Raw genomic sequence first — 18,422 nt, 5'->3', positions numbered from 1 at the left:
CACACTTACTGTGACAACACTACAACACACACTTATTGTGACAACACTACAATATACACTTATTGTGACAACACTATAATATACACTTATTGTGACAACATTACAATATACACTTATTGTGACAACACTACAATATACACTTATTGTGACAACACTACAATATACACTTATTGTGACAACACTACAATATACACTTATTGTGACAACACTACAATATACACTTACTGTGACAACACTACAATATACACTTACTGTGACAACACTACAATATACACTTATTGTGACAACATTACAATATACACTTATTGTGACAACACTACAATATACACTTATTGTGACAACATTACAATATACACTTATTGTGACAACACTACAATATACACTTATTGTGACAACACTACAATATACACTTATTGTGACAACACTACAATATACACTTATTGTGACAACACTACAATATACACTTATTGTGACAACACTACAACACACACTTATTGTGACAACACTACAATATACACTTACTGTGACAACACAACAACACACACTTATTGTGACAACACTACAACACACACTTATTGTGACAACACTACAATATACACTTACTGTGACAACACTACAATATACACTTATTGTGACAACACTACAACACACACTTATTGTAACACTACAATATACACTTATTGTGACAACACTACAATATACACTTATTGTAACAACACTACAATATACACTTACTGTGACAACACTACAATATACACTTACTGTGACAACACTACAATATACACTTATTGTGACAACACTACAATATACACTTATTGTGACAACACTACAATATACACTTATTGTAACACTACAATATACACTTATTGTGACAACACTACAATATACACTTATTGTAACACTACAATATACACTTACTGTGACAACACTACAATATACACTTATTGTGACAACACTACAACATACACTTATTGTAACAACACTACAATATACACTTATTGTGACAACACTACAACATACACTTATTGTGACAACACTACAACATACACTTATTGTAACAACACTACAACATACACTTACTGTGACAACACTACAATATACACTTATTGTGACAACACTACAATATACACTTATTGTAACAACACTACAACACACACTTACTGTGACAACACTACAATATACACTTACTGTGACAACACTACAACACACACTTACTGTGACAACACTACAACATACACTTATTGTGACAACAGTACAATGTACTCTACAATGAACATTTATTACGACAACATTACAACACACACTTACTGTGATACTGCTAGCTATCGCAGCATAAATCAACCATGTCCGTTTTCTTTCTTTTTCTGTTTCTGTCTGTTGGTTTGCAGGAAGACTGTTGAACCTCTCACGAAATTGATACCAGTAATACCTTTAGAAACAGGAGGCCTTTGGACCACAATGCTCACCTGAGTCACAATGATCCTGCTCCTCTGCATCAGAAGATTTTAATTCCCACGGAAGAGTTTTGACCCCATATCATGACCCCACCACAGTCCCACATGGTCTTAAGTTAAATGAATTTGAATCCACACAACATAGGGGATGATGGATCTATGACAATATCACTAACATGGTCTTGCTGTTGTGTTCTGGAGAAAAAGATTTTTTCTCTATATTCATGTGCTATGTACAATTTGAACACCGATTCTAGCCCAATCCTTAAACCCAGGGTCCACAATCTGCGGGGGGAAAAAAACCAAAATAACCAACCAAAAACAAAACAAAAACAAAAAAAACCTACTTGAATCCACACAACTTGGGAATGTTTGTATACAATATGATTAAATGTGGTCCTGCAACTTTTGAAATGAGTGTTTTAAAATTTCCTACATACAATCTTATGTAAAACTTTGAATCCATATTTCAGCCCCACCCTACTGGCCTAGACTCAAAGACCATGATTTGATTAAATATAACTGCACTACACCTCAATTAGTGAACATCGATACCCCCATTTGGCCAAATCCCAAGGTCAAGGTGTCAAAAATTTTGGTAGGAAAAGACAGGTCTTGTTACAAGGGATATGAAAGCCCTATCACCATTCAATCAATATATAGTTATAGCCAACGTTTAAAGTTTTTGCAGAAAAACAGATACACAGATGAACAGACCAAAACAGTCTCCAATCACAGGGGTATAAAAAAAACTGGATGTGTTGGAGTGACACTAAGGTTTTACACAACTTTCATCTTTCTAGTTCAGTGGTTCTAGAGAAGAAGATTTTCAAATGACCACACCCTCTCTTCACCTTTTCTTGATTATCTCCACTTGGAACCCCCTATGCCCTTCATTTGAACAATTCTGAATCCTCTCTACCCAAAGATGCTGTGTACGAAGTATGGTTGAAATTGGCCAAGAGGTTCTAGAGAAGATCAAAGCAAAAAATGTGTAAAGTTTACAGACGGACAGACTACAGACAACAGGCGCTCAGAATAGCTCACTCGAGCTTATAGCTCAGGTAAAATAAAAATGAGAGTAATATTCTAATACCTTTACAAAGACTCTTTGTTACCTTTAACACAAATGACGTTGAGCAATACTCATTATGACATCCGGACAAAAAAAAATTACCAGCTATATCCAGTCGCTGCAATGCAGCAGGCGGTGACTATAAATATCAGCATCCAGATAACAATGGCTGCCAGGAGCCACAACAGGACCACCACCAGCAGGGAAGTTCCTGTCATAACAGGTCAAGTCAACACGTCAGATCTACCCACAATGCTCTCTGTCATCCAAATAATCGTAAAAAGAACTGACAAGTAAAGATTAAAGTACAACAGCTTACCAAAAGCGATTGCAGCGAGATACAGCATTTCTTTCCATGTGTTCTGAATATCAGAGACTATTTTCTGCAATACAAAATGTATTGAACATATTGATTTTAAAAGACTTGTTGTTTTAAATAGCAGGGAAATTGGACAGTTTTTTATTCTATAAGAATAATTTGTGATTAGGATGCTGTAAAAATTATTTGTGATTAGGAAAAGACAGGGTGTACATTGTTGACAGAAGAAAGATACCGCCACGCTGTGACTAGACCCTACCTGTGACTAGGCCCTACCTGAATGAGATTCCCCCCGGAGAAATTGCTGAGTAAGGAAGTGAAAGATCCGCTCATTTTGTCAATTAATGTCACCACAGTGTCAGGGATACAGCGAAAAAACACACTGGTACTGCAAGAAATACAGTAACTATAAATTCTTACACAGATTTACAAATCTAAAACAAACAGCTAGATACAAGAGGATGTTTTAATTATACTTTGTCTTTGACTATTGGAGCATTCTACTGTAGTATATATAAAGGAGAGAGGAGAAAATCTTTGGCTTGTCTGGGAATCGAACCCGGGATCCCTGCATTACTAATCAGGTGCTCTAACCACTGAGCTATCCAGGCCGATATCCACGGTCCGTATAGCCCTAATTACTACACTACTAGCAATTACTCTTATAGAGTTTGTTCATCTTTGTATATCCAGCATCAGATTTGCTTACTCATTTAATTTTTCCAGTGGAGTATATGCATGGAATAATTTGATAATGAACTCATGGCTTGCAGAGATGTAATTTTTATGAAATTTTTGCTAACTTTTATAAACTGCAATACATGCATAATCATCTTATCGCAATTCACCTTTGAATTAGAACGCTTTGGCCGATATAGTATTGCGTTGTGTGACGACACAATTGAATCTGTTTGTAATACAATTGCGAAATGCAACAGAAACTCTCATTGGTCCATATGTATAAGTCCGCCCAAATTCCCTTATACGGGAGTAGTCAGCATTTGAAAACATGACGGCCAGATGCTAGATGGAAAAAAAATTCAAAGGAAGAAAGAGAAAAAGTTGTATTCTTGTGTTGTTGTCTCATAAATTTAATATAAAAAAAAATCCTAACATATTTTCCTACTATACTTGTGTCAAAACATACCTTCAAATATTTATTAAAGCCCCATACGACCCAAAAACTCGATCACAGCATTTGATGATTTCGTTCGTAGACGTAGCCATGTTAGGTAGCCAGTCAATTCGAATCCCGGTTCATTTCCATATTGGCACAATAGCGTCTAGATGTGTACAAATATTTTAGCTAAATTGTTTAAATAATATACCACCCCAGTCCTATTAAATGATAATTATTCAAAAAGCTAAACTCACAGCAGTGCGGCTTTCATTAGTCATGAGCGGCCGCGCTGGCCGATCTCCATCTAATGGGCTTATGTAGCATTTTCGTTCATCTAGAGCTTATTTTACCTAATTACAAAAACTGGTACAAAAATGTTTTAATTTCTATTAATTATTCGTGTTGATAATAAATGAAGAGCGAATACATAACTTACAACCGATTTTATGAATAGATACCAATAGCAAGAGTTCGAATTGACCGGCTACCTAAGATGGCTACGTCAACAAACGAAATCATTTGAAGCTGCGAGTTTTCGGGTGGTGTGTTGCTTTAATGAATATTTGAAGGTATGTTTGGACGCAAGTATATAGTAGGAAAATATGTTAAGATTTTTTTATATTGAGTTTATGAGACAGCAACACAAGAATACACCGATTTCAGGCCTCAACCGTCCGCAGCTTTTTGTGACCCGTAAATCGAAGGTTTTTATAAGAGGTGGATCTTTTCAGAGAGCTATGCTACACTGAATCCGCTCGAGAAAGTGGGCGGGCTGTAATCGGCCAATAAAAACTCTTGTTGTATTACATCAAACATGTCATTCAAATTGTTCAATCGTCTCATTCAATTGTGTCGTCACATAACGCAATACTATATCGGGTAAAGCGTTCTAATTCAAAGGTGAATTGCGATAAAACTTCTATTTCTACGAAAGCCCATTAAGCTCATTTCCGTAGCTCAAAAAAAAAATTTTTCGCGTTATAACGCGTAACTTTTGCGAAGTAACGCGAAACTTTCGCGAATAAACGCTAAACTTTCTCGTTATAACGCGAAGCATTCTATATAAATATAGTTTTGTAAAACAGGTACAGGTGATTAGGACTATGAACGAAGATTTTGAATTTTATGCATTTTTAAGTGACGTTTCCTCTGAGGAAATAAAACAGAAAATGTCCGCCTATCTCCCTACTGATATGATTTTGTCTAGGCATTTTCCAAGAGACTAATGCATGGATGTTTTGTTGTTGAAAATTTGCATCCTTTAATACACCCAATCTAATTAAAATTAGATGTTAGATACTCGTGAACGGATCTAACATCTAATTTTAATTAGATTGTTATTACACCACGATTATTGATAAATATTAAGGTCAAAGGGATTTAGTGTATTCTGTAACTTGTATTCAGATGAAACATGAATAATTAAATCATGTCTTTCTGGTCTTCGGCTATCCCATTTTTTTTTTCAAATATGCCCCAATATCGATGAGCCCCGCGGGAGGGGGGGGGGGGGTATTAGTCCCGTTAAGACAATTCTAGTTTTCACAGCTTGTACTATAAATTTTCCCAAGTTATTGAGTTCTTTATTATTGTTCATATTAAGAAGCTTAATTGATTTCAAGCTTTGATGTATTTCTTTCTCAAATCAACATAGAATGGACATTGCAGGATAAAATGAAACTCATCTTCTACATCATTATGGTCACATGATTTACAAAACTTCGTTCTGTTATGTTCAACTATTTCAATTGTAAAAGAATGTGAATTCAGTGATAATTTCCCCCCCTTTTAAAAGTTGATTGGTCTTCTAAGATATGATTGTAAACAAAGGTTATGTATTAAATGTTGATACAGAACACTCTTTGGTGAATTTAAAAGAGACGGCATTAGATATATCCAATATTCTAAATTCGCTAAGTTGACTCACACACGACTCTTCAAACAAATATTATAAACCAATGCTTGACAATTCGTCGTTTACACTAATAATCCAGCTGTCATTGATTGCAATTATATTTTCGTAACATTCTTTCAAAATAGTTATTCACGGGTTTGATTTTCAACCAGAATTTAAAAATTCTCAATTTTTGTCTTCAGAGTTATTGTGTTGCATAATAGTTTTAGATAGTAGACATGTTTCTGACAGTTGCGTTTTGTTGTTATTTTTAATTTGTTCTATTTACTTTGATCCGGTAAATTAGAATTTCTTTTTTTACAAAATCGACATATTACAAAAATCCCCAGATCAATTTAACAGATATGGATTTAGTGCTATAAAAGTGTACAATGTCCTATGGCTGACGAATGGCAAGTGTAATATTGTACGTGTACTGAATAACGTTGGTATTCTTTAAATAAAAAGATAGAATATCCATTAACCAGTCTTAAGTGACCCTTTTCAACTGAATAAGCACAGCTAATCACGATTATGATATCGTATACACAAATATTTTATAATCATAATTATGGCATATTTAAAGACTGTTTTTCCTTTACCTGTTAATATGCGTTAATATTATGTTTGTAGTTTCAGTTCAGACTTTTCCTAAAATTACGTACCCCCCCCCCCCCTAAAAAAATTAAAATAAAAGGGGAAGTTGAACTTGTCAGGAAATAATATAAGACGGTAAATTTTATGAATTTTAATTGTTTAAATCATTTTTTTAAATTCGTGATTATTTATCATTTGGTATTTTTAGCATCTCAGTAAATTGCATGTCTGTTTTCATCTGACGTCGTGCACCGTTCATCAATCGTAAACGTTTGAACATTATCAGCTTCTTTTCTGGAACGGTTGAATAAATGTCAACGAAGTTTTTTAGATAGCATATCTGAGTACTGGGGAACACGAATTGTGAATTTCATGGTTTATGCCCATGTACGCATGGTTATAATACCAAATCTGTGAAGTATATGATCCCTGGATTCAGATCCAAGGGTGGCAGTAAGTTGATAAAATATTGAAAATGCATTATACTTTAAAAAAAACCCACAGCAAGACGTGTTTGTGAAACACCGATCCTCCCGTATGGCAGCAAAGTAATTATGGTACCAAACGAAAGGTCTTGTCAAAAGGAATACATATGTGAAATATGAAAGCCCTATCACCATCCATTCAAAAGTTATGACCAAAGTTAAAGTTTTTGCAAACAGACAGACAGACAGATGGACAGACCAAAAACTATATGCCCTCGAATCTTCGATTACAGGGTCATAAAAACCTTCTGTAGTCCTGGATATCTAGCAGACAAATAGTTTGCATGAATACAATGAGTACTTAGTCCTTTACCAAAATTATAAAATTCATAGCTTCTGGGTCCAAGTTTCAGGCTACAGGGTGGTCATATATTGAAATTTTAGAACACCTTTGAAAATATTTTTCTTTTCCTCTGGACATCTCGCAGGCAAACTTTTTGTATGATTATTATAGGCAGCTAGCCCTTTACCAAGATTTTGAATTCATGTCCCCCTCGGATCAGAATCCAGGCCCCAGGTAAGAGCTTGGTCGGTCATACATTGACAATTTTTCATACAGTATACCTTTGAAAATTTTAGTTATTCATGAACATTTAGGCCCAGTAAGCAGACTTTATACCGAGTTTGCAGTACAAATATGATTGTTTCACAAATATGATAATAAAGATAGAATCCTCACCAATTTGTGAAATGCATGGCACTAAATTCAGAGTTCCATTTCCAGGTCGAACTAAGTTGGTCTTATCAAGAAAAGGTCATGACTCTCAGGTGACCATGACACCCCCATGGGCCTTTTATCTAAATATATAATACATGTAAAAAGAGTCCACTGTTATAAAACCTCCTCATTTCATTTTCCCTACAGACCAGTGTTTTACTCGACCGTTAATATCACATAATTTAATGTTTCTTCGATGTGTAGTGAAATTGCGCAGGTTTACTTTGGTAATCATATTCATTATGACATTGCATCCTGACCCTGTATAGAAATTGTTGAAATCAGAAATAAGTTCTGTTAAACCGAGGGACTGTAAGATGAAGATTATTTATTAGAGCAATGATAAGACTTTTCCCCTAAGATGAATGTATAGCTTTTTTACTTCCTCGGAATCTCTCGGAGATTCATATCTATCTTCCTCCATAAGCAATAGGCATAGATCTCGAACAGTCTCGTCACAAGAAAACTCAGCTTTTGGCGTAGTTTCTTCCAAGCAGGCAGTGATTTGTGTTTCATCTGCGTAACAAAGGCAGTGTTGTTTGTTATATAGTTCTGGAAGCGAGTAGAGCATAATTGGTCTGTTCCCACCATGCATGTCTTTTCCACCAGAGATAGTATGAGTGTTCCAGATTTCCACCAAGTTATCCAAGTCTTTCTATAAAAATGAAAATTAAGGTAAATACACAAAAGAATACGTGTTTAATGTTCATACTATTTACATCGGGTTACAGCTATTCTAATTGAAAAATCCTTAGAAGAAAGAAAGAAATAGAGAGAAAGACATACGGACAAGTTTTGTTCCTTCAAAGTACAAATTATTGCTCGATAGCTATAGGCGCTCGCGTACTTGGAATTTCAATATTCAAACAATCTGCATATTGATCATAAAAATATTTATGGTTCCTTAAATATTTACCTGAATGATATCCATAAAACAGAACTGTACTAAATTTTTGTCTAAGAAAGTTCCGCAGAAGGTAGTTTCTCCAATGCAATTGGCCATATCTGCGAATAAATCCATCCAGAACTGCCCAACTTCCTTTCTTAGAATTCCCCCAAACCATTCTATTCTTTGATTGTGCGTGCTTTTCCCATATATAAAACTTTTTTCACCAGACTGAGCGTCGATATGATTGCGTCTTAGAAACTTCTGCATTTGCTCGATGTAAACATTTTCCGTCCCCATGTCAGCTCTTATCCTTTGGGGACATCCCCTCCGGCGTTGCACGGCTTTTATATAGTAATCAGCTATAACTTTTGGATCGCTGTTGGTTGAGTTGGCCTCCAACCAAATCACATTTCTTGAAAATCCATCAATACATCCATTTATAGCTATGCCGTGTGGCTTCAGTTTATCATATGAGTCAATATGCCATACGTTATCAGGACCATTGCTGACATATTGCCGTCTATGTAGTCTTCTTCTCTTCCGTTTCAATATCCCATCTGGGTCTAAAATTTTCATGAGATGATACACTGTGTCTCGAGAAACTGTTAATCCAGAGAGTTTACACTTGTTGTGCATCCATTTGTAGCCATGAAGCTGTCCCGAATTCTGCAGTTCATTCAAAATAAACAAAGCAACATCGCAGACATCAGAATATTTTTTTCTTCTCGTTAGTCGTAATCTTTTCAGCGTTCTTTTCAATGTCGACTTACTAATAATGACTTGATGCACAATTGCAAGAAAGCTTAAAATTTCAGCATATGAGAGTCCAAGTTCAAAGTACAGCTGGACAAGTCTTTCATTATTCTTCATTGCAATGAACAAATCATATCATGCTACCTCCATAATAGTGAGGCATTTAATCGGTAAATTGGGTTTACACCAACGTTTGGCGTTTATAAGCAAAATTTACGCATTATAACGCGAAAGTTTCGCGTTTATTCGCGAAATTTTTTTTTTTTGGAGCTACGGAAATGAGCTCAATGGGCTTTCGTATATTTCAATGTGTAAAAGGAAGGGAGAAAATGCAATGGACCAGACCGGGATTCAAACCCGGGCCCCCTGAATCTCTATTCAGGTGTCATCTACCAACTGAGCTATCTGGCCACCAGCGATCGAACCCGGCTGACCGCTACATTCCTCCCTCCTTAAATGTCTTCACACCTTGAAGAAATCAACCCAGGATCTTTATCCCCTGGTAGGAATTTTCACCTGTCAGTTCCAGGGGTTGGTTATTTGGCACCAAATGTAACAGGAAAGGAGAAAATGCAACAGACCAGACTGGGATTCAAACCTGGTGCCCCTGAATATCTCATCTGGTGCTCTACCAATTGAGCTATCTGGCCAGCAGGGACTGAACCTGTCTGACCACTACCGGTGTTTACATACTGTGGAAGAACAGGAGTGAGGCAGACATCATTATCCACGACGTAAGACGAGGTGTCATAGCGACATAGGCTGATGTTGGTGCGCGCTGTGTAGGCGTCCACTTCTGATGATGTCATCAGGGTCTCGTTGGGGCAGGATGACAAGCAGATGACTATATCAGGGTTGTCATTAGTCAACGGTGGCAGCAGATTCGTGGCCAGCAGATCAACGTAGTAGGTCTGGTCTAAGTGTAGCGTTCTCCTGCACAAGAAGAAAATTATGTCAATGAAATACTGTGGGATCATTTGAATTCCGGGGGGGGGCCAACTTTCATGGATTTTACACAAGGATGAAAATTTGTGGATATGGTTTCTCTACATTGAAACATTATATAGATTGTGTATTTTGTTGTTGTTTTAAATTTATAGGATATGGCTAGCCATGAAATCCATGAAACTTGGGACCCTACAACATTGAATGATTCCGCAGTAGAGGAACATTATTGTCCAAAACCAGTTAGAGTACTCACATCTTCCCCACCATGTTCCTGCCTGACAAAGAGACATTCGGAATGTGGGGATTTTCTCTGTTACAGACGTTTCCCCAACTGTCCACGCCGTAAATCAGACGATATGGATCACCCTGGGAAATCCCACGATATGCAACATACACCTGTCAATAGTAGAGGCCAATTGTGCAGTGGACTTTGCTTCCAATGTAATGGAGGGAAACTAAGAAATAACTTGTTTTATCCTTCATCTGTTAAATGCATGATTACTGATGATCAGAAGATCAGCTAATTCCATATGTATTTATTGTAATGTAGGAAAGGAGAAATTTTATGACTGGACCAGGAATAGAACCTGGGACCCCTGCACTACTAGTCAGGTGCTCTAACCTGGGACCCCTTCACTACTAGTCAGGTGCTCTACCATTGTTTTTGAGAGGATTTTCAAAATTTTACCTATATATTTAAAAAAAAAAAAAAAAAAACTTGTCTGTACTGTGGCCAAAACCTACCCATGGGACATTGATTTGAAGAAACTTGAATCTGCACTGCCCGAGGACGACTAATCTTGACACTGCTGCTCTTGAGAATAACATTTATAAAGGTTTTCTCCTATTTATTCTTATGTAAAACTTTGATACCCTACCCCATCTTACATCTCCCCAATCCCGAGGCCATGATTTCAACAAACTTGAATCTGTACTATCTGAGGATGCTAGCACATCAATATGACCAATCATGGTCCTACTACTCTAGAGAAAAAGAATTTGTTAAAGTTTTTTGCCCTTATATTCCCACGTAAAACTTTGACCCCTATTGTACCCCTACTCTACCCCTGGGGATGCTTGTCTATCAACACTTCCCTGTTCATGAGAAGATTTCTAAAGACTTGGAAACTTGAATCTGCACTTCCTAAGGATGCTTACATGTCAATATGACTAATAATGACCCTGTTGTTCTTCAGAAATTTTTTATTTTTTTTTACCCCCAAGGCCATGATTTGAACAAACTTGAATCTACACTCCTGAGGATTCCTCCACATGAATTTGATTTATTAAAGTACCGCTATTCTTGAGATTCAAAAGCTTTAATATATTCCCATTTAAACCTTTGATATGATCTATTGTGGCCTCAACCTACACCCCACTAACCCCTACACTCAGCCATAATTTGAACAATTTTGAATCTACACTCAATAAAGAAGCTTTCATACAAGGTTGGTCTTTTGTGATCTGGTGGTTTTTGAGAACAAGATTTTAAAAGATGCCACCATATTTTCACTATTTCTTAATTATCTCCCCTTTGAAAAGAGTGTGACCCTTCATTTGAAATTTTTTAATCCCCTTTACCAACAGATGCTTTATGACAAGTTTGGTTGAAATTGGCCTAATGGATCTGGAGAAGTAAAAATGTGTAAAGTTTACAGATGCAACAGTCATTGAACAGCAGGTGATAAGAAAAACTCATTTGAGCTTGTAGCTAGCTTCAGCATGGCTTTGTTGCTCTTAAAAAAGAAAAAAATCTCCCTATACATTCCATTATAAAATTTTGTTTCTCGGGGGGGAGGGGGGCTTACCTGTACATAGACATACTGGTGCAATCAATTATGGTGATAATGAATTTCTGATGGCATTTTATACTTTTGAGCTGGGGTTCAATTTAATTTGTTGTTAGCAGAATTTAATTAGCGTTATCAAAGAACTATATACAATTATATCAGATTAAAACGATCAGAACTTGAAGAGACATACAATGCAACACATTCTTATTAATTTTAGATATAGCTACAATACATAGGGTCAGATTAGAACAAACTTATTAATATATAGCTACATAGGGTCAGAGATTAGAACAAACTTATTAATATATAGCTACATAGGGTCAGAGATTAGAACAAACTTATTAATAGATATAGCTACATAGGGTCAGATTAGAACAAACTTATTAATAGATATAGCTACATAGGGTCAGATTAGAACAAACTTGAAGGGACAATATACAGTGTAACCTAATCCTACAAAATCAAATAGAGTCAGATTAGAACAAACTCAGAGACATACAGTGTAACTTTCTTACCATACCACCCATGTAGAGAATGAAGATAATGAGAAATATGATGTCACGACATTCCCTGTCTACGATTGGTCCATCAGTCAAAGCGGGCAGATCTTTATATTTCTTGGTCTGAAACATGTTTATAATACAAAATAAGATATAGTTTTCATAGTCTTCATTGAGATGTATGTGTGGCATAGTCCTGTTCATCACATGATCAATCCTTTAACATTAATTGTTGTAGATTTTAACTTTGCATACCAACTGCATTTCACTATCTCAATGCATGAAGTTATCAGAAATGATATATCTATAATTCATAGACTGAATTTTGGCCATTTCATTTCATTATAAAATTGACCAGACACGGTAAGTCAGTTGACAGTAGTCAGGGATTTATCTAGGTTGTTTTTACTACCGGTAAAAGGTACCTTTCCCCCTTGGCAACAAATGGACATTTCCCCTTCCACAGATAAAAAAAATCCCCTTCATTTGTAGAAACTTCACAAAATTGTATAAGAATTTTAAATAAAAATCATTTTTTTGATATTCTATGTCATTTTCTACAAATGTCAGACTTACAATATAGATAAAATGAGTAATCAATCACTTTATATGGCTGTTATAATCTGTGGATATTATATTCCATAGATGTCCCCCATTCCCATCCCCTGGAAGCTCATGACTACATTCTCAAAAATTCCCCTTAAATATAAAATGGGTAGTAACAACTAAATGCTGGATAAAACCCTGGTAGTAGATAGTTCACTTTGTAACCAGGAGGTTGAGAGTTCTGGCCCTGCTCCAATCTGATTAAAATCAGCTCCTCATGTAGCAACATTCAAAAAAAAAAGAGGAGCGGATCATGTAGCTGATTTTAATCAGATTGGCCCTGCTCGTGCTGTGGCTATGTGAAACAAATAGGTAGTGATTGCTCCTTCGCAAAATGCAGCTCAGCATTTAGAAGTGAGAATCTTTCAGATATGACCTTAAAAACAGAGGTCCAGTGTCACTGCAAGCATTTTGGCGTTGAAATGTTTAGAACCCTCAATGCTATGGCCATGATGGCCCTAGGCACTAATAAAGCATAGGCAATGGTCTAAATTTTTGGTACTTCATCTTCAGTTGGCGAGCCTCAAATGAGTGAAAAATTCTCAAACAGACATCGATTTCAAACAAGTAAACTTTGTAAAATTTTCTAATATATCTTCAGATTTGAACCTTAGATTTAAGAAATATAACAAGTAACAGGTTAAATTTTGATGCATTTTAGTCCTGCTTTCCCTAGACTCTCGCTCTCAAGACTTTGCACGTGAAAGCGAGACTAGACGCATTTTTATTTTTAAAAATTAGAATGTCTGAATCAGCTATAGATATAAATATTATGTATCAAAGTGATTTTTTAAAATTTCCACACAGAACATTATAATCAAAAACCTTAAGAAAGGGGGGGGGGGGGGGCACAAAAATTCATATGAATTAAACTCGCTTCTCACTGTACCGTGCGTCCCATTGTATCGTGTTATTTTTATTTTCGTCGATTACGCATATGCAACGCTTCCTTAGCGGTGAGTTATTTTTGGAATCAAAACATGAAATCATGTTGTTTAGTCAGGTACATGTAATATATTTTGAATTAAAGTTTGTTATTGGTAAGTCTTCAGTACAATAAGTTCAAATAATGCAGAATTTGAATTTTCCTAAAAATAGATGAAGAAAGCATTCAGAATAATATACATTATTTTGTTAATTCCAAGTCCAATCCTTATATTCTGAATCGTTTTCAAAATATCGTCTGATATATATGGAAAGCCAGAAAGGTAAAAATGAAAAAGACATTTTCATGAACATTTAAATTTGACTTAAGGAAGTTAGCTCCTGAGCTTTTGAGTACAACTGCACAGGATGCTACAACTATAAGTATTCATTGGTTCAATACTGATCCCATTGGTGCAGATATATTACACATCTATTGCTGAACCCTATCCAGTTGAAATTTGTTGTGTCAATTCAAATTTTGAAAGGGTTTGACAGGGACTATATTTTGTGGTGGAAGGATTCACTAATTCCGGTGTCTGAATGTAAACAAATGTAGGAAAACAATATGTTGGTGGCAAAAAAATTATTCATTTATTATTCGCTACAGCATTAAAATACACGTATCAACACTTCGCGAAAGTTACGTCCCTTGTCCGCCATCTCCCGGATAAAAATCGTATTTCCCTACGTTGGCCTTTGTAATTTTCCTATCTGTAGCTTTGACATCTGTTATTTTTCCATCAATTGCAGTCAACTACAATATGCCCCAGATTGGGGCAACCCATTAACTTGTATGAAAACTTGGTAATTGGCTAAAATTCCAAGTAATAACATCTTACATTTGGTAAGGTAAAGAAGGAAAACTTGGTTTTTCACCGATTGACCTTTGGCTGACCCCGCAAAGGGACGTAACTCGCGGCGAAGTGTTGATACGTGTATAGGAGGGGCTCGATTCCAGCTTTGTATTGGGAGTTGTATCCCAGAAAAACAAATACAATCATGATAGGGGAAATACATATACACAGTCATGAAATACGTTGTAAAAATGATTCAATCTTTATATAGTGAAAGGAATATGATCTATTTCACTCATTATTATATCTAAAAATAGATTTTAAGAGGGCCTGAAATTGAAGAAAGTAATTATAATCATTTATGTTCGAAAAGGTAAAGTTTATAAGTATGGGACTTAAATAAATATATAAACTAACATTCGGATTTCATGAATAAATCTATTGAATTTACAATATGACTTTTTGAAATATAGGTCGTTTACAAGAAGAACTGGTATTAAGCAAGGCATCACTCATATATTATGCTAAATTTTCCATGCACTATGTATATATTTTTTTTATTACAACGGGTCAGATGTAAGAATAAAACCAAGTGTCTTGTAAGATTTTAAAAAAATATTGAATTCTGTCACTTTTTGAGCTCTATAGATTGATTTGATGACGTAGCACGATACAATGGAACTCTTCAAGTTCAACTAACACGAAGCAAACCGAAGTTGCACACCGTATTTTTCACGACTTAATTTTCACTGTGTCGGTTGAGGAAAAGACGTAATTTTTAACATCACAAAATTAACACAAAATGTTGGTGATTTAAAATGTTTTCATAGAAAACATTTAACTAGCACGATTCAGTGAGACGCCGGGCTAATACACGTATCAACACTTCGCCGCGAGTTACGTCCCTTTGCGGGGTCAGCCAAAGGTCAATCGGTGAAAAACCAAGTTTTCCTTCTTTACCTTACCAAATGTAAGATGTTATTACTTGGAAATTTAGCCAATTACCAAGTTTTCATACAAGTTAATGGGTTGCCCCAATCTGGGGCATATTGTAGATTGTAGTTAACTGCAATTGATGGAAAAATAACAGATGTCAAAGCTACAGATAGGAAAATTACAAAGGCCAACGTAGGGAAATACGATTTTTATCCGAGAGATGGCGGACAAGGGACGTAACTTTCGCGAAGTGTTGATACGTGTATTGAGATATCAAAACTATGTTTTGTCTAAAATAGATATCTAGATCTAAATTGGGGAAAGAAAGAAAATAATTTAAAATGGCTATTGAACTCATCATATAACGTTATATCATGTACTGTAGGTCTATTCCTATAACCTCGGTGGCTTCTGACGTTCTATACTGTACTTTTGTCAGTTTTGACAAAGGAGCTGAAATGTCGAATCTTTTTTTTTTTTAAACGTACTAACGCGATAATAGGAGACCATGATCATAGTCGTATTTTATCATATCCAATTAGAGCACATAACAATGAAAAACACCAGTGATATTTGTAAAGCGCTTACGTTCACTTTAGTGCTTGGTTTTCTGCAACAATCTGAGCATACCATCTTTTCTTGGCTGAAAACGTCACATCACAGAGAGAAATGACGTCATCAAACATCTCGACTTACAAACCATGTGTCCGCAAACGGTATGCCTATTGAAAGCTATATTTACAATTTAAATAATATCCATAGTTATCGTGAAATATTTATGTATCTAGATATAATATTAATGCAGTAAAGTTGCTGGTTTGAATCGGGTTCGACATTCAACAACAATTCAACATCAATATCATCAAAGCGACTAGTCAGAGGGGTTTCGGGAACCTGACTACAAAGCGACCCTCATCAAAGTGGACTTCCGGACTTGGCTATGAATGGGAATTATGTCTGTGTGATTGCTTTATTTCATTTGTTTACGATTATCTCATCTGAACGTAAGTGTATTCGACTTTATATTGTAAGCATACTAATTTTTGAGACGTTCGAATTTAGTAAATCTGTTCAAAGATAACAGTTGATATCCAGCGAACAGCTGATCGATAAAGCCTGGTGTATAATGATAATTCCTATGTTTATTCGCCAATCAAGGACCCTCGGGGGGCATATACAGTTTAACTAGTAATTATTTTATATGTTGACGGTGCTACCGTTTGAGCGAGCGCAGCTACATGTACATGTATGTGCATAGTTTGTAATTGTTCATGCTTTGGTCAGGTTCAATTTTTGTCAAATACTCGGTTCATGAATGAAATTGGCAGCAGAAACAGCCCATTTTAGTTTTTCTCTCCCAGGGTTTTATATCAAATCATTAAAACATAAAACACATTATACAAAAATGTGATTGAAATATTTATATTGTATACATTTTATTTCTGTTGCCTTCACTGTGACATGCTAAAATCTTTGACTCGCGAAATGCTCTCGACTGCCTCTACTTTACTTATTTTTACTATCAATCTTTCCAAGTCACTAATTGTGTGATAAAAATGCCCAAGTCTTGTTGCAAACCTTTCAAGATTGTGAAACTGTGAACAGCACTGCCTTTGAACGTAAAATGCATTTCAATATATTATAATGATACTAATTTTAAATAAATCAATAAATTCAACGCTATTGCATGCACAACACCCCCACCCCCATGCACACCTAGATTTAATTTATTTTAAAAAGAAATTCATTTAACAATCCCCTTGTAGCATCTTCTGACAGTATGTACAGGAAAATTAGTTGCAGATTTGTACACCAAGTATTAGTTTGCAAAAGTTAAGATGTAGTTTATCACAAAGTTGGTTTGAATAAATTTTGTCTATGGTACCACCAGAATTAGTAGTACATGTAACACCAGATTTCCGAAGAAAATAACAATGTTGGTTTGATGGTATAGTCAAATATATGAATAATGGTTTTAATATCAGGGTTTAGTGAAATGAAGTCTCTTTTTAAGTTTGATATAGTTGTTTATGAGTAAGGGAGAATGAATCAGAGGGACAAAATGAAACCCCAAGGAATAACTTTAACCATAATCATTGTTAAAATCAAACTGCGACATCACCAAAATTGGGACCTGCAGTGTAACCATACAGATTGCTGTTGATCCGTCCCTTGTCGATCCGTCCCGATCCATTCCGTCGTTGATCCGGCCCATTTTGCTTAGTCCATCCGGCCTCATTATATCAAATATATAATAATTGTCAGATTAATTACTTAACAAAAAAGGGAAGTTTTGCATGCATATTATAAACATTATTTAAGTTTGAACAGCATGCAATCAATGTAAAAATGTGTCAGTTAATCATTGTGAAAACACCTTTGTTAACTCTTTTAGAGTTTTGATCATAAATGCATTGTTTTACAATCTTTGATCATTAATTGCAAGAAGTGTTCACCTTTTATTGAACACCAAAACACTAACTTAGCATTCAAGCTTAACCTAACTATTGAAAGTTTTTTGGAAAGAAAACTCCAGAAGTTCAAAGAATTGCATCAAATCGTCTTTTTTTTTGAACAGATGAAAATGGAGTGTCAGTTGATTTACACTGGTTAG

The 18,422-nt window shown here is 35.5% G+C and overlaps 2 protein-coding genes across 4 annotated transcripts in view; one reads left to right on the top strand and one right to left on the bottom strand.

The window, feature by feature from the left end:
- The window catches only part of LOC125671507 (choline transporter-like protein 1), a 35,075-nt gene extending 18,522 nt beyond the window's left edge, over nucleotides 1–16,553 (bottom strand). For both annotated transcript variants that reach the window (XM_048907271.2, XM_048907272.2), the window contains exons 1-8: nucleotides 16,397–16,553; nucleotides 12,561–12,668; nucleotides 10,506–10,648; nucleotides 9,998–10,237; nucleotides 3,125–3,236; nucleotides 2,849–2,912; nucleotides 2,632–2,740; nucleotides 1,309–1,429 (exon numbers count right to left, since the gene is read on the bottom strand). In XM_048907271.2, coding sequence (XP_048763228.2) covers nucleotides 1,309–1,429; nucleotides 2,632–2,740; nucleotides 2,849–2,912; nucleotides 3,125–3,236; nucleotides 9,998–10,237; nucleotides 10,506–10,648; nucleotides 12,561–12,668; nucleotides 16,397–16,441 — 942 coding nt within the window. In that variant the 5' untranslated portion in view covers nucleotides 16,442–16,553. The remainder of the gene's footprint in view (nucleotides 1–1,308; nucleotides 1,430–2,631; nucleotides 2,741–2,848; nucleotides 2,913–3,124; nucleotides 3,237–9,997; nucleotides 10,238–10,505; nucleotides 10,649–12,560; nucleotides 12,669–16,396) is intronic.
- Nucleotides 16,554–16,671: 118 nt separating this feature from the next.
- Nucleotides 16,672–18,422, top strand: part of LOC125671505 (transmembrane protein 8B-like) — a 24,270-nt gene continuing 22,519 nt past the window's right edge. For both annotated transcript variants that reach the window (XM_048907269.1, XM_048907270.1), the window contains exon 1: nucleotides 16,672–16,812. In XM_048907269.1, coding sequence (XP_048763226.1) covers nucleotides 16,749–16,812 — 64 coding nt within the window. In that variant the 5' untranslated portion in view covers nucleotides 16,672–16,748. The remainder of the gene's footprint in view (nucleotides 16,813–18,422) is intronic.

Source organism: Ostrea edulis, chromosome 4, assembly GCF_947568905.1.
Source record: "Ostrea edulis chromosome 4, xbOstEdul1.1, whole genome shotgun sequence".
Lineage (NCBI taxonomy): Eukaryota > Metazoa > Mollusca > Bivalvia > Ostreida > Ostreidae > Ostrea > Ostrea edulis.
This window is presented reverse-complemented; position numbering and strand designations above follow the sequence as displayed.